General features: G+C 39.8%; 1 protein-coding gene across 1 annotated transcript in view; it reads left to right on the plus strand.

Moving 5' to 3' along the window:
• Window positions 1-14,704, plus strand: part of LOC116785245 (protocadherin Fat 4-like) — a 37,389-nt gene that overhangs the window by 2,371 nt on the left and 20,314 nt on the right. Inside the window, exons 3-20 of the mRNA XM_032684506.1 lie at window positions 1,623-1,783; window positions 2,849-2,893; window positions 3,265-3,363; window positions 3,678-3,767; window positions 4,416-4,526; window positions 5,216-5,332; window positions 6,189-6,279; window positions 6,827-6,939; window positions 7,197-7,370; window positions 7,805-7,933; window positions 8,187-8,342; window positions 9,371-9,551; window positions 10,436-10,569; window positions 11,597-12,541; window positions 12,913-13,038; window positions 13,164-13,421; window positions 13,760-13,858; window positions 13,961-14,133. Of these exons, the coding sequence (XP_032540397.1) occupies window positions 1,623-1,783; window positions 2,849-2,893; window positions 3,265-3,363; window positions 3,678-3,767; window positions 4,416-4,526; window positions 5,216-5,332; window positions 6,189-6,279; window positions 6,827-6,939; window positions 7,197-7,370; window positions 7,805-7,933; window positions 8,187-8,342; window positions 9,371-9,551; window positions 10,436-10,569; window positions 11,597-12,541; window positions 12,913-13,038; window positions 13,164-13,421; window positions 13,760-13,858; window positions 13,961-14,133 (3,202 nt within the window). The remainder of the gene's footprint in view (window positions 1-1,622; window positions 1,784-2,848; window positions 2,894-3,264; window positions 3,364-3,677; window positions 3,768-4,415; window positions 4,527-5,215; window positions 5,333-6,188; window positions 6,280-6,826; window positions 6,940-7,196; window positions 7,371-7,804; window positions 7,934-8,186; window positions 8,343-9,370; window positions 9,552-10,435; window positions 10,570-11,596; window positions 12,542-12,912; window positions 13,039-13,163; window positions 13,422-13,759; window positions 13,859-13,960; window positions 14,134-14,704) is intronic.

A 14,704-nucleotide genomic window follows, 5' to 3' on the forward strand; every position in this document is an offset into this window, starting at 1 on the left:
ATTAGGTCCCCCTGGAGCCTTCTCTTTTCCAGGCTGAACAATCCAGAGCAGTGGTTTTTTTCCAGTCACTGTTGAAGCTGTCAGAGTGCAGCTGCTGTGTCTGACTCTTGAATGGAGAGAGAAAGGAAAAGAATTACCTTTCACCCTGATTCCATTTAATTTTTAAGCAGGGAGCAATAACTCCAGCCCTTAGTGGGCACTGTATATGTGAGTGAACCTGCTGACATACCTGTGAATAATCCAGAGGGAGAACCACCTTCCATTTTTCCCAGTACTTCCATTTGTTGGGCTCTCTCTGCTGCAGGGAATACTGTTTCCTAGGCAGCTACTTTACTTCTTGTCTGAGTGTATCCAGCTCAGACAGCCTGTCAGGCAAAGAGGGATTTTTTTTTCCCCTGGAATGTTTTCTTCCAGCACTTTCAGCACAGTAGTGTGATACCACCCAACACTGTGCCCCTGAGACACAGCCCTGGGGTTCTGTGCTCACTGTCAGCTCACTGGACTTTCTTCTCACACACAGTTAAAAGTCCAGTGTCTTTGGTAGCTGCCAGCATTCCAGACACTCCCTGCTGGTGAAGAAGACAAGTTCATATTCCTTAGGCACTTGGAGACCAAGAGCACAAGACTCAATGTGGAGATTAGGGATGGAACTGGTGCAGAAAGAGCTTGCTAGCCTAAATTAGTAGTGATGGAGGACAAAACCAGTGGAATAAGAAAGAAACACAGCCAGCAAGTTTCCTGAAGGTCATGGAGAACATCTGGGATGTTCAAGAAAGATTTTAGTGTGGTTTCATAAACACAAATATGTTGATCACATGAGTAAGGGAACTTTATTTAGTAAAATTGCCAGTAGCACTGCACTGGATGGTTTAAAAAGATACATTTCAGACACAGATTTGGTGTTTAACCAAGCAAGTAATGCACTCACTACTGAAATGAGTCAGTCTAACAGGAATCCTGATAATTGCAGATAACAAGTCTTCGTATTTTCAAGAGATCAGTTCCTAAATGTGTGGTTGTAGAAAATCACATAAAAACTGATTCAAAGGTTGCAGAATTTTGTGTTTGTGTTGTGTCCAAACAGGAACAGATAAAAGGAAGGGCCGCATCTCACCATTCTGTCCCAAAATCAAAATGGAACAACCACAAGCCTGAGTCTGGCTTCACACTGGATTCTACCTGCTTGACAGATTTAACTAAGAGATGTGAGATGCCCTTGTGTTTGGAAAATGCTGAAACTCATCCCATGCAGCCCTGACTGGCCTCTTGCTGATTTTGACCACATTCCCTGGCTTTGGTCACCCTTCGGTTACATTTTCACAGTAAATGGGAAAAGACAGTTTCACAGCATGAAGGTGTTTTCAAAAAATGGTGGAGATTTAGGTGTGAATGATGCCAAGCTTTTTAATTCTGGGCATGCCGCGCGAATACATTGGAAAAAAAATGGGTTTCTGTGGTTTTAAGAGCATATCAATGCCCTTGTGCAGAGCACTTAAGGGCACTTCAACAGATCTTACCGTTTAAAAACACCAAAATAATATAAAATGTAACCAAACATATGAAATGACCCTATGGATTTGTTTTCCATAAAACAACCTAATTTGTTACACTTTCTCTTCCAGGTGATATAGAGTGGATCACAGATATCCCAGCCGATGTAAATCTGGCATTAACATCACCTATATTCCCTGAACACTTGAACTATGTGCAGCTGGAATATAATTCTGCATTTGGGAATGCAACTGTGAGGACTTCCAGGGCACTGGATGTTGAGACTCTCAAGGTATTATTTTTTTACCGCGTTTAAAGCCTAAATAGAAAGGTTTTCTTGAAAGGTGAAAAATAAAAAAGGAGCACTAAGATAATGAACTGGAATAGTTTGTCCTCTCAGAGGTTGGCATTTCAAAAAAAGTGACTTGTCAGAATAGAATTCAGTATCTACCTCTCGGAAATATCTGTTAAATGTCTCAGTGTCTGTCATCTGACAGTCAGACAGGTCCTTTCCTAATCATGTGTTGTCCTGACAGCTGTAAATATACAGCTAGGACAAGTGTCACTTGTCTTACAACTCATCTCCCAGCAACGTGGATTATTTCATCAAAGGGAGGTGGAGCAGATATAATTTGATAGAAGGTAAGCCTTAGTCATATGAGTATTTATACAAACTTTAACTTCACATGGTAATAAATCTATCAGCCTCTGTTGCTTGATGCACAAAAGGATAGATCCTTCTTCCTAGGCCATCCTTGTTTTGTAGGACTACCAGGAATTTAGAAAGCAGTATCAATGTTTTTCCTGGCTGCAATTGCCCTAAATATGAAAATGGGGTGGTACTGCAGAGTAAATAGAGACAATTTATCATGTATTTTATACACTGCCATTTCAGAGCAGCCCTGGACTTGGCAGAATTGAACCAGGCTTGTTGTAAAAACCGCTGTTACAATCCACGTTTGTAAGGGATGAAAATGGATTTATGACTTCTACATTTCTCATTTGGATATTTTCCAATATCCAATATTTTAATCCAATATTTTGGATTAAAACATTTTTTGTGCTTTTTGTACGTGTTCTCCTGTTCTCTGTCAACTTTCTGTTGGGGAGAACAGTCAAACAGTCAGGTACAGGGATGGTGGGTGTCATCAGTAGATGAATGGAGTCAAATAAACCTTAAAATTAATGCTCTGTAATTACTTTGCTATGTATTGCAACCAGAGTGTTTTGGTACAGCTCACCTGAGGATTCAACTACTAGAAGTAATTTTGTATAATTTTGGCATAAATGATTTTTGACAATGATATTGTGAGTTCCTAGATGATATTATTTATTTGCTTGTTTTGTTCACTTTTAGAGTGAGTTTGTCTGGTATACCATTGTTTGCCAGAGGATTGGAACAGTAAGTAAAAAACACGTTTTACCCACTGTATTTTTGTTCTAAGCTCAATGTCAAGTTACCATTTTCTGAAATACTATTTAATTTAAAGTTAAGATGCAGGGAGTTCAGAGTACCTTGTAGAAGATAATTTGTTATAATCTGCCAATTGGAATGAGTGATTTTGTTCACAGGTAAATTTTAAAAAAGTTAATTTTAGCATACTTTTGCAAACTCCATTACTAGTAATGGTGGTCTAACTCTCTCAATACAGTTTGTAGAACTGAAGGGGTGTCTCTGAGGCTCTCATTTGATAGGATGAAATGAAATGTTAGCAGAGTGGTGCTGCCTCACTGTTGTCATTTCTAACCTGCCTTTTTCCTTCCATCACAAAGAGTAATCCGATAGAGAATGCACGGAACGTAGAAGTAAAAGACTTAAATGACAATGCTCCAAAATTTCAACAAACTAATTATAGTGCTTCAGTGTCAGAGGTGGGTCATGGCACGTGTCCCTGCTTTTTTCCTTGTGATATTTTTAAATTGCTTTTTGGGGAGGTTCTAATGTGACCACACCGTTATCAGTTCATTACCTGCACTTTTATGGGACTTATCTACACCATGGATGTGAAAAAGAAGGGCTGGGCTTGCATGTCCAGCTGGGGGTGTGGGGTGGAGGGGAAATAGTCAATAAAAATGGCAATGGGAAGGGATTTGCTGAGGAGGTGGCACAACTTCCCCGCCCCAAGTTAGGAAGGATGTCCAAAGGGTCTCGTGACTGAGCGTTTGCTGATCTTTGTTTCCTCTAGGTGGCCGAAATAAGTTTCACTGTTATAAAAGTGGAAGCAAAGGATGATGATTTTTCACCCCAATTCAACATCCTCACTTACAGTCTCTCGGTGAGTGCCCTGTGTTGGTTGGAAGCTGAGAACACCAGGTTGCAGTTCGCAGATTCACAGCCTGGGACCCGGTCCCCGTGTGCTCCCTCGTGCTGTGTGGTTGAGATTAAAAACCTGCAAAAAGCCAAAAGGCCATTTAAAATTAGAGTTTATACCACAGGTGAGGCCTGAATCTTGTTTCTTAACGTTCGTGAAATGATTTGTGGCACTCTCCAGCTCCAGCCAAGGAACTCAGTGGTCCTTTGTAGAAGCAGGAGTGAAGCAGTTTCCCTTCTTTTTGAAGTTTGTATTTGGGTTGCTGTTCATCTCCAGTCCTGAAGCCAGCTGGAGTAGGATTATTTCAACTAACTTTACATATTTGCAGTGGAAATCTTCATATCTGAGCTTGCTGTCTCTGCCCCTTTTATAGCTGGTAAAGGGGCCATTCCTCTGACGTGCTTTAGTTGTTGACCACAGGATGAGATAAATCAGGTAGAAATTCTACTGGCACTGACAGGAGAGGCAACAGAATGTGTGGTGGTGGTGGTGGTGGTTGAGAGATTCCTGGTCCTTTATGAAAAGCAGTCCAATAATAAAGGGGGGAAAAAGAGAAAAGAAAATGTATTTCATCTTTAATCATATAAAATATTTCATTTATTCATTCAATAGGGTCCAGACTCAGATTACTTTTATATAAGGGAAGGAGATGGAAGCGTCATAGTGAATAAAACATTGGATTACAACAAGGTCCACCTTTTCAATTTAACAGTCCAAGCCAAGGTATGGTACAAACTGTAAGAAGAATGAGACCCACAATAGTTCTACAATGATATTTCCTCTGTTATAACATCCCAGTTTCTACAAATTAAGAACTTTGGAAGTTCCCAGACCAAAAGCTGTGGCTGCATCTTGACTTGTACTGCAAAGTAGCACATTCTTAATATTTGAGCCACTGTTTAAGTTTCCTCTCTAATACCAGCCCAAGTTTCTTTCTGGGTGTGTTTCTCGAAGTATAAATATTGTACATATTTATTCCCCACTATTCTCACACATCTTCACCTATTCATTATGGCAGACCTATCATACTTTTGCTGCATCTCACCAGGTTCTTTGTGTGCCTTTTTTTTGAGATTTGAATGTGTGTTTGCTTTCATTTCCTGTTAGAACTAAAACCACGTGGTTTTGCTGCAGTTATTGTGTATCTAACAAATGTACAGCTGCAGCAAATGTACTGTTACCAAGTTCTACTGCTGTGTAACACCTGCCTGATAGGAAATTAATAACTAAGAACAATTACCTGTTGATAGCTTTTATTCCTAGAACTGGATTTTCAGAAATGGAAAAATCTGGCAGGGTGAGAGTTCTTAGACCCTGTAAAATACATTTAATAATGTTCTGCTGTATTTTCCACTGAGATATGGCTCCTTCATTGCAGTGTTTCTTATTTTCTTCTTTCCCTTGGGATGCAGGAACAATTTGGAGACCAGAGTGACACTGCATCCTTAATAATTAATGTAGAAGATTATGATACATTGAACCCCTATTTCAGTCAATCCGTGTACAATGGGAATATCAGTGAAGTCCAGGTAAAAGCTTTTCACTGGATGCTTTTGTGTTTGGAGGAAAGGAAAGAAAAGGCAAAAATCCAAAATACCTGTTCTAAGAGGGCTTTTGCTCTAAACTTGAAAGGGCAACTGACTGTCCATCAGTCCTGAAATTAGCTGCCTGTTTTTGGTTTTAAATAGTGTAATTCCTTCACACTGCATTACAGTCAGGTAAGCAAAAATAAGAATGTGAGTGGTAATCTGTGGTTTATATGATATTGTAATTTTTTTTTCTATATTGGGGAGAAATTTCTTGGGGGAATGTATTTGTTTGGCTCAGGTTTCTGAATGTATTAACATAAAAAAATCACAGTATGGTATTATCAGAGTAATCCACTAAAATTAAAACAGTTAATTATCTGTATCCCTCTTTCTTTGTAATTGTCTTTGTTCACATATTTTAAACCACAAATACTTGTAGTGTTACACCCTTGATGTCCCTTTGGTTAGAAGTTCATCTTCAGTTGTCTGAAGGGATAATTTTAGCTCTTCTAAAATGTTTTTATCTTGTAAATTATTCTTTTTCTTAGGGCTACAGTATAGACTTGCATGTTGTTTTCCAGGAGAGGAAAGGAAAAGAACTGAAATATTCAACATTCTTAACATAAATTCCATCTGTGACTGCAGCTCCATAATCTGGTGTTTCTCAAACACAGTGTAACCATTTTGGTCGTAGTTTTCCTCTGGAAAGCACAGATGGCAAAGAAAGAATTTTTTTCTGGATCCCATTAAGTGCATGTTTCTTCTTTTTCTAATCAAAGTTATGACTTATCCAATGAAAAAAGTTAACTTGGTGTATTTTTTCTTCAAGTTAATCGAGTCAATGTATGTTCTCTAGGAGGGTGCTCTGACTATTCTCCCAGAGGCCATATTGGCTCAAGATGGAGACAGAGGTATAAATGAACCAGTAGTTTACAGCATCAAACTAGGTAAGAGCCTTCATTTCCTTCTAGACATTGCCACATTAATTGATAATATTCCTGAAGAGAATAAGGAAGTGAAGTGTTCATTCAGGTGTCTTAACTGCACAGAGCTTCACCACAGTGCTGCTCCACTTAAATCAGCTTCATTTCAGTCATTTGTTGCAGGGTCCAACTATTTTTAAAATGTTTAGGTGTTCTTGACCTTCCTGCAATAAGCAGTTCCTGATTCTGAGTGTAAGTCAGTTTAGAGGGTTCAATTTGAGCAAAGAATTTCCATTCAGGACCATCTAGAGAGATCGATTCCATCAGGAGCTTTACCTCCTCCTGAAGGAATTCCCAAAAGCTCATGAAATGCTTACTTTGAGACCTTGAAGTATGAATGAATTTCCTAGGAATTGTTTTGAGGATGGAGTCCTTGGGGAAAAAAAGCCTTTTATCTGGAATGTCTGTTCATTTTTGCCATGGCTAAGAAGATAACACTCATTTAAAGGACAGAGCAGATTTGCTGTTCTGGTTCATTCTCACTAACCCTCTGAAATTTGTTGCTTTTCAGTGAACCCCTCAGCCTATAACAACAGCTTCTCCATCAATGCAAGCACTGGAGTGTTGAAAGTAGAGACTGCCATTGACAGAGAAACATGTCCCTCTCTCGTGGTGGCCATTCAGGTACTGATTTCTTTAGTGTGTTAACTCTGAATTTGAATTATATAACATCATATGTAAATCCAACCTGCTGTTAACAGCATTTCTCACAGTGATGTTAAAGGGCAATTGGCATCAAGGCTCCATCCTGCCATTTAAAATAAAAGAAAAATAAAAGTCATTCACTGAAAACATGCAGTTGTGTCATGTCCTTGTGTTAAGCCAGAATGGCTCGTTGTTACCAAGATGTGGAATTTACAGCTGCAAACTCTGCTCTCCAGGCAGCCCAGCAAGACAAGAGTTTCAAAACAGCCGACGCAGTAGTTCTGGTGACTATTGAAGATGTGAATGACAATGCTCCAGAGCTGTCCCAGTCAAGTTACAATGTCTCAATTCTGGAAAATTTCCCAAATGGGATGGAAGTTCTTCGAGTAACAGCTACTGACAAAGATGAGGTAAAAAGCCGGTGTTTTTAATGTTTGCTTATAAATATCACGCTTCTGAAATGTAATAAAAAAGGTGTTTGTGTTACACAGGTGCAGCAAATAGAATTGTCTTTTTCTGGCTATCTAAATATGCTTAAGCAAAGCAAACTTAGTTTTACTTCTTTGGGGGGGTAGAGTACTTGCAGCCAAAGAATAAATTTTGTCTCTCTGTGAAACTCCTGTGGTTTGCAAATGGTCCCAAACCTGAAAGTGCAGGACTGCAAAGTGGACATAAAGTTGTCCTCAGCCTGCATGCTATATTTCTTCCATGTTGTTTGCTCCTCTCCCTCTTTTTGGAACTGTAACCTCTATTAAACCAGAAAATTCAATGTTCTCCATGTGGAAAATAAGAAGAAAGCTCAAGGATTGCCCCATTTTATAACAAATATCATTACTGTTTGCAGGGAGGCTTCCAGGGAACGTTTGCTCTCACTCCAGATGACAGTCCCTTCCAAATAAATCAAGCTGGGATCCTGACTGTGAGGAACTCCACGCTCCTGGATAGGGAGAGAATACCATCTATTCAGCTACAGGTATTAAAAATAAACCTCCTCCTTTCCAAGGCAAACAGGTGAGACCTGATCTGTGCTGGCAAGAGGCCAATTCCTTAGTACAGATCCACAGCTGAACTGAAGAATCAAATCCAACCTTTCACATCAAAGCTGTCTGGAGGGAAACACCAGCAGTGATACAGTTCACTCAGCTTGTAATTCTTGTTCATCCTTCCTACTCCTTGTAGGAGATGCATTTGAACAATGCAGTGATTTCCCTACATGGTTTTTCCAGGTCACTGCCAGAGATCATTTGCCACCTCACAGCGAGGTGCACTCTCCAATCAACATATTGCTGCTGGATGAGAATGACAACAGCCCGACCTTCAGAGGCACACCATATGAACAAGATCTTTTCCTCAACATGACTGCAGGAATGGCCATTCTTCAGGTACTAGAAATACTAAGTGGAAATGACATTTCTGAGTTTAAATGAGTGTGCATGAGTTCCTTGCTTAAAGCTGTGTAGAAGTTCTATCTAAAAGGGGATCTGTTTTGAACTCCTCTGAGTTCAGAAACAATCCACCCTTCATTTCGAAGCTTACACCTGTTGACATTCCATAATCACAGTGTTCTGGATGCTCTAGTCACATCCCAGATCAGGGAACAAATGATGCAGGATTTTTATTCTTGATCTTAGATTCTGTGCGCCACCCTGAATACCACAAATATAACACATAAAGTAAGATTCTAGACTTTAGTTGTTGTAAGGTGTTTATTGAAAACAATGGTTTTAGAGTCCAGAAACTGAAATAATGATACAATTATTTTGAAAGGCTGCTGAATGCTGAAGCATTGTGGATCATTTTTAGATACAGTGTACTTTTTCTAACACAGTAAATGAGTTAAACAAATAAAACTGGAAATAGGAGCTGAGATATACAGGGGTCACAATCAATGATCATACCCAAATGTGCCAATTTAATGGCTCCTGATGAAATCTCTTGAACCACCTGCCTCTGGTGACTTTGGAATTGCTATAAAACAAGGTTTGTGACATACAAACTTGGTGTCACTCACATGAGTTCCACAGAAGCAGGATTTTGCTCATGCTGCTGGAATGATGATATTTGTGCATCAAAGAGCAAACATTCTTACTGAGGTTTAACCCAGGAATTCGATAGGAAATGGTTTCTATAGGAAAATGACAGTCAGTCAAGGCTGTAACTGAATTTTGTTGTGGCTATATCTAGCTAAGTATATATATATATATATATATATATATACACATAAAATATGCATATATAATTATCCAGACCTATTATTTGCTATAAATGAGAGGAAAAAAGCCCCACAACCAATTCCTAATTATCTGCTTACCTGAATGCTTTGCTCTGCAAACTGCACAAGAAGAAGCAATTCTGTGTTACTTGATAAAAGCACAAGAAATTACAGTAAAATATTTCTTTTTTTTTTCAGGTTGCTGCTGATGATCCAGATGATGGTATAAATGGAGAGATAAGCTTTATCTTAGCTGGTGGCAATGAAGATGGATACTTTGAATTGGATACATCCACAGGACAAATCAGTTTAAAGACAGAAATCCCATTAGGAATCAACCAGCTTAAGAAGTTTGTTTTGTGGATAACAGCTACTGATGGTAAGAGGAGATTTTTAGTACAGGTCAACACAGCTATTCCCAGTGAGGAATTTTGGTTTTGGTTTGGTTTTCACCTGAGGGAATGCTGTCAAAACAGGTTCACAGGCTTTATTTGGAAAGCACCATATATATTTATCTGCTCCTTATACATCCAAACTAATTGCTGCATCTCTGGTAAAACTCTGCTTCCTGCTGATGGTCTTGTGTCAAATCTGGTTTCTTTATGGCTGTGGAAAGAACATTAAATAACATATATTTCACACCTTCCTTTGACTTATTGATGGTGTTGCACAGCAGAGAACACAGAGGTTCAGACAGAAGTTAGAAATTTATAACTCAGTCACCATTCAATAAGGAGTAAAAGGGAAAGTAAAATATGCTGAGTTATTTGGTCTTTGTTTGCACATCCAAGATGCCAAGCCCATTTTTAGGATGACCACCACCAACAGCATTTTCCTAGCCGTAGTTATTGAGGGTTTTTTTGTTTTAAAAGAATAACAGAGAATTCAGTGAACATTCACGATCTGAATAAGGACAGAAACAAATGTAACCCAGGAATGTTATCCCACTCCTGGAAGCATGAGAATACGAAGTGGTTTTCAGCCTCATGACTTGGTCAAAATCAGCTCTGTGTCCTCAAATTGATGGTCTCATGGACAAAATGGGTGCTGTGAGGAATATGGATACAAAAGGGATTCCTGAGTCCATCCTTTGTGATCTTGGTTAGGACCCCTTAGGCAGTACCATAACAGTTGCAGTAAGGATTAAAAAAAAAACAAAAAAAAAAGTCAGTGACAGTGGAAAAGTGTATTTTTTTATTTTTATGTTTTGAGGCAGTGGGTATTTTGTGCATCTGCTGGGAGATTGTTTCCTTTTGCTTGCAGGTGGGGCCATTCCAAGGAGTTCATCAGTGCCAGTACAAATCACTGCGGCTGGAGATTCCAGACCACAGTTCACCCAGAAAACGTACAACGTGTCCGTGGAGGAGGAGCTGGTCAGTCCTGTTGTAGTGGCACAAGTAAGAACAACTTCATTTTATCTTTATATAGGACATGACAGCTGTAAGAAAATCCCATAAAATATGTGTTTCACATGTCTATGTCTCCCTGGGCTATGGATAACTGGATACTCTGTGTCAAGCTTCACATACAGCACTTACATCCCTCAGATGATGAAGCTTATCACCCACAAAGGTGGATTTACTTCCACTTAAACCTTTGCAAACTTTCCATTGCTTAAAGCTTAAACAGCATCTGCTACCATTTAACATTAAAAAAAACCCCAAAACAAAACCAACCTCCCAAATCAAACAAAATAAACCCCAGAACTGCTTGAGGAAGTAAACTTCCATGCTTAGCCCTTTGTTGACTCTGGACACTCTCCAAAGCCTATAGTGGCCCAAAGGCCAGAATAGGCAATATTCCCTCATCTGTTGGGGATAAATCTAAATCTCTGTGACATGATGATAGGAGATTTCCCATCAGAGGCTGTCATAAAGGCATTTTCAAAGAAGGCTTTAGAACTTGCTCCTCATTTTGCTCAAAAATGCTCTGATGAGCAGGTCACCAGAAGCTCCTTCTGGGATGCAGGTCTGAAGGCAAATGGACAGTCTCCTACCAAAGCAGTGAGAAGATAATGCATTTTGTTGTTTTGCTTTATTGACTTCCTGAGTTAATTTTTTACTTTTTTTATATGAAGAAAGGCAGAACCAAAGGTTAAAGTGCAGTCTGTTTATTATGTCTTATACATATTTACTTTTATGTATTAATGGTGTTCCAGTAAAAGGCAGTCCTCTTCAGCTGGATTTTTATGTATGTTGTGGTTTGATTTTTACTTCTTTTAATGAATCTGTGAGGTTAGTAAATGCCTGAATGAAAATGAATTAAAAGAAGTAAAACCAAGCCACAGTATCAATCATAAGTTGATAGCAAGCCACAATATCAACCATAAAATGAGTTTGGACAAAGTTAAAATGATTATTCTTTTTTAGACAGTGGTTTGTTGGTTTTAATTCATTTATTGATAATATGCTGTGTCTTCCCCAGGTAGAGTATGAGCCTTTAAATCCCCATGTAACCGTTGAGTTTCAAGTGCTGACAGAATCTGATATGTTTGCCATCGATGGCATGGGAGTCATCACAACGAAAACCAAGCTGGACTATGAATCCCAGAAAAACTACACACTGACCATTTCCTTGTCAGATGGGAACACTACTGACTATGCTACAGTGTTTGTCACAGTTCTAGATGTCAATGACAACAGTCCTGTGTTTGGTACAAACACCACCACCGTTAACATTCCTGAGAACGTGCCACCTGGAACGAATGTCACCAGGGTGTCAGCGACAGATGCGGATGAGGGATTCAATGGGCTAGTGGTTTATGCTCTGAAAGGTGGGGAAGGCAAAATGGATATTGACACCTCAGGATTAATTTTGCTGGAAAAGGAACTGGACAGAGAAACCCAGGACTTGTATACCTTAACAGTGATCGCCAGCGACCAAGGCCAACCCGCGCGGTCGACAGCTCTCAACGTGACAGTCATCGTTGATGATGTGAATGACAACCCTCCAGTCTTCTCATCCAGTGTATACACAGTGGATGTCCCTGAAGATGAAGTGGTGGGAAGGGCACTGCTGACAGTGTCTGCTACTGACTTGGATGCTGGGGACAACGCCCTGGTGAAGTACCAAATTGTCAGCCAGCAGCCCCCAACCCCCTCACCAATGTTCCTTGTCAATGCTACCACAGGCCAGTTCAGCCTGAGCCAGCAGCTGGATTATGAGACCATAAAGCGTTTTCTAGTAGAAGTGGAGGCATCGGATGGAGGTCAGCCAAGTCTCAGCAATAAAACCCTCGTAGTTGTGAATGTAGTAGATGTCAATGATAACCCACCAGAATTCAGCCAGGCAGCTTATCAGATATCTGTGTTTGAGAACCTTCAGAAGGGAAGTCCTGTCTACACGTTCAGTGTTGCTGACAAGGACGAGGTAGGTACCAGATTATTCTCATCCTGATAAATCAAAGGTGACACGGTTTCCTCGGTTTTAAAGCAGTTTCAGACTCCACTGAACTGTGTGTTGCTGTTCCTCACATCATGGGGATTAGCCTTGGAGAGCTCTAGGAAGAAGGAATGTCTAGGACCACAAGGGCTTCCACATGCCACAGTTCCTGTTTGCCAAAGATCTCCAGTATTCCCACAGCTCAGGGTGCAGGATTTCACGTATTAAACCTGCCAAAGCACTTGTACTTTTGTAATGAGAAGTCCTATAAAAAGGTCAGGTATCAGTATTAATATGATTATTTTTTGAACTTAAATATTAATCATGTTAATCTCAAATGAACTATGTTTTCTTTCTAGGCTGGCTTTTCTCAGGGACACTTTATTCATAACAGTACCTCATTTACTGTGGATATGCCTGGAATACTTTCATTAAGGAATGACACAGAACTGGACAGGGAGACTACATCTGCATTCACTTTACAAGTAAATTTGGGGACAGACTCTTCAGTTTTGGTTCATTTCTACTTCACTCCCTTGAACACCTTTTATATCTCTATCAGGGGTTAAAATGTCCACTAAAACTCCATTTTTGTTCCTGACTTTGGCAGGTGTGGGCAGTTGATGCTGACACAAATGGGCTTAATTCCAGTGCCCTGTTCCATGTCACTGTTCTGGATGTCAATGACAACAACCCTGAGTTCCAGATGGAGCCATACAATTTTGAGATTCCAGAAGGAGAGTACATGTCAAGTGCTCCCACCGAAGTTGGAAGTGTGACTGCTACTGATTTGGATGAGGGAGAGAATGCCCGAATTACTTATTACTTATCAGCTGAGGATGGGGATAATCCATACAGCATCCAACAGGTAAGGGGGTTTGGATGTGCTGAAAACAATATTCAGGTACTGCTTTTCATGGAGTTACTTGGCACAGGTAAAAAACACATCAGGTTTTACCTTTTTACACATCAGCTAAAAAGAGCTGGCAGGTACCATTCTAATGCACATCAAAACCAGCACCTGCCCTGTAGGTTGGAAATATGTGTTGATATTCAAAAACTAAGACATACTGGTCAGGTGCTGCTTGGAATCCAAACTTGCTCAAAGGAGAACAGATTATTTCAATCTCCCTCATCTCCTCTGAGAATTCAGTGTATAATTACGATCAAAATGATCTGTGCACTGAACCACATTCCCTTCTTTAGGATGGAACCATTTTGGTGACTGGCTCTGTAGACAGAGAAACCAAAGAGAAGTATGAGCTGCTCTTGGTGGCATCTGATAACGGAGCTCCTCGAAGGCAGGTAAAGAGGAACGAGTTATGCTTTGTTTGCAACTGCTTTTCCTTCAGGAAGTTAAATGTCTGTGCATTTTCTGAATTATGGTTTTCTCCCCTCACACACCAGAATTTCACCCATGTCAGCATTCAAGTGTTAGATGTGAATGATAACCCTCCTCAGTTCACAAAGGCTCAGTACTCAGCCAGTGTAAGAGTGGCAACAGCAAAGGAAGGAGAGTTTGTGCTGGCAGTGTCTGCTACTGACCCTGATGCTGGGAACAACTCAGTCATTTCATACAGGTAAAATCCCTGTGGTGATAATAATCCCTCCTTAATGAGTGTCTGCTGGGAAAGAAGTAAACAGAAAGGTATTTTTATTTCTCATAAGGTATTTTTATTGGTCTTAAGAAGGATAAGATCTGCTCATAGACATTTTACAAGTGCTGTAATCACTTATGATTTCTAAACTCAGGAAGGACAGTCCTTGCTCAGTGTTTTAGAGCTTATTGAATCATGATTGTTTCATAAGAGATAAACTCGGCAAAAAAAAACCCCAAAGCCAAAATTTGTTTGAATTTCTGAGATTTTGAAAAATGTGTTGGAGTTCCTGGGTAGGAGGTAAGTGAATCTCTGAGAATGAGACTGTCTTTTCACACATCTTCTGTTTGCTGGGAGGAGGAGATCAAGAAATACTAACTTTCATAATGCACCATGCATAGAAAAATTAATGGAGAAAGACTTCTGTATGACCCCTATGTCATGGAAAACACCAGGATACCTTGGCATGAAAAGCATGGATTGAGAAGGACAGATGAATGAACCAGTAAAATTAAAACTACTGTCTCGAAAGAGAACATTTTTAACTGTAAGA

Source organism: Chiroxiphia lanceolata, chromosome 3 (assembly GCF_009829145.1).
Source record: "Chiroxiphia lanceolata isolate bChiLan1 chromosome 3, bChiLan1.pri, whole genome shotgun sequence".
NCBI classification, from domain to species: domain Eukaryota; kingdom Metazoa; phylum Chordata; class Aves; order Passeriformes; family Pipridae; genus Chiroxiphia; species Chiroxiphia lanceolata.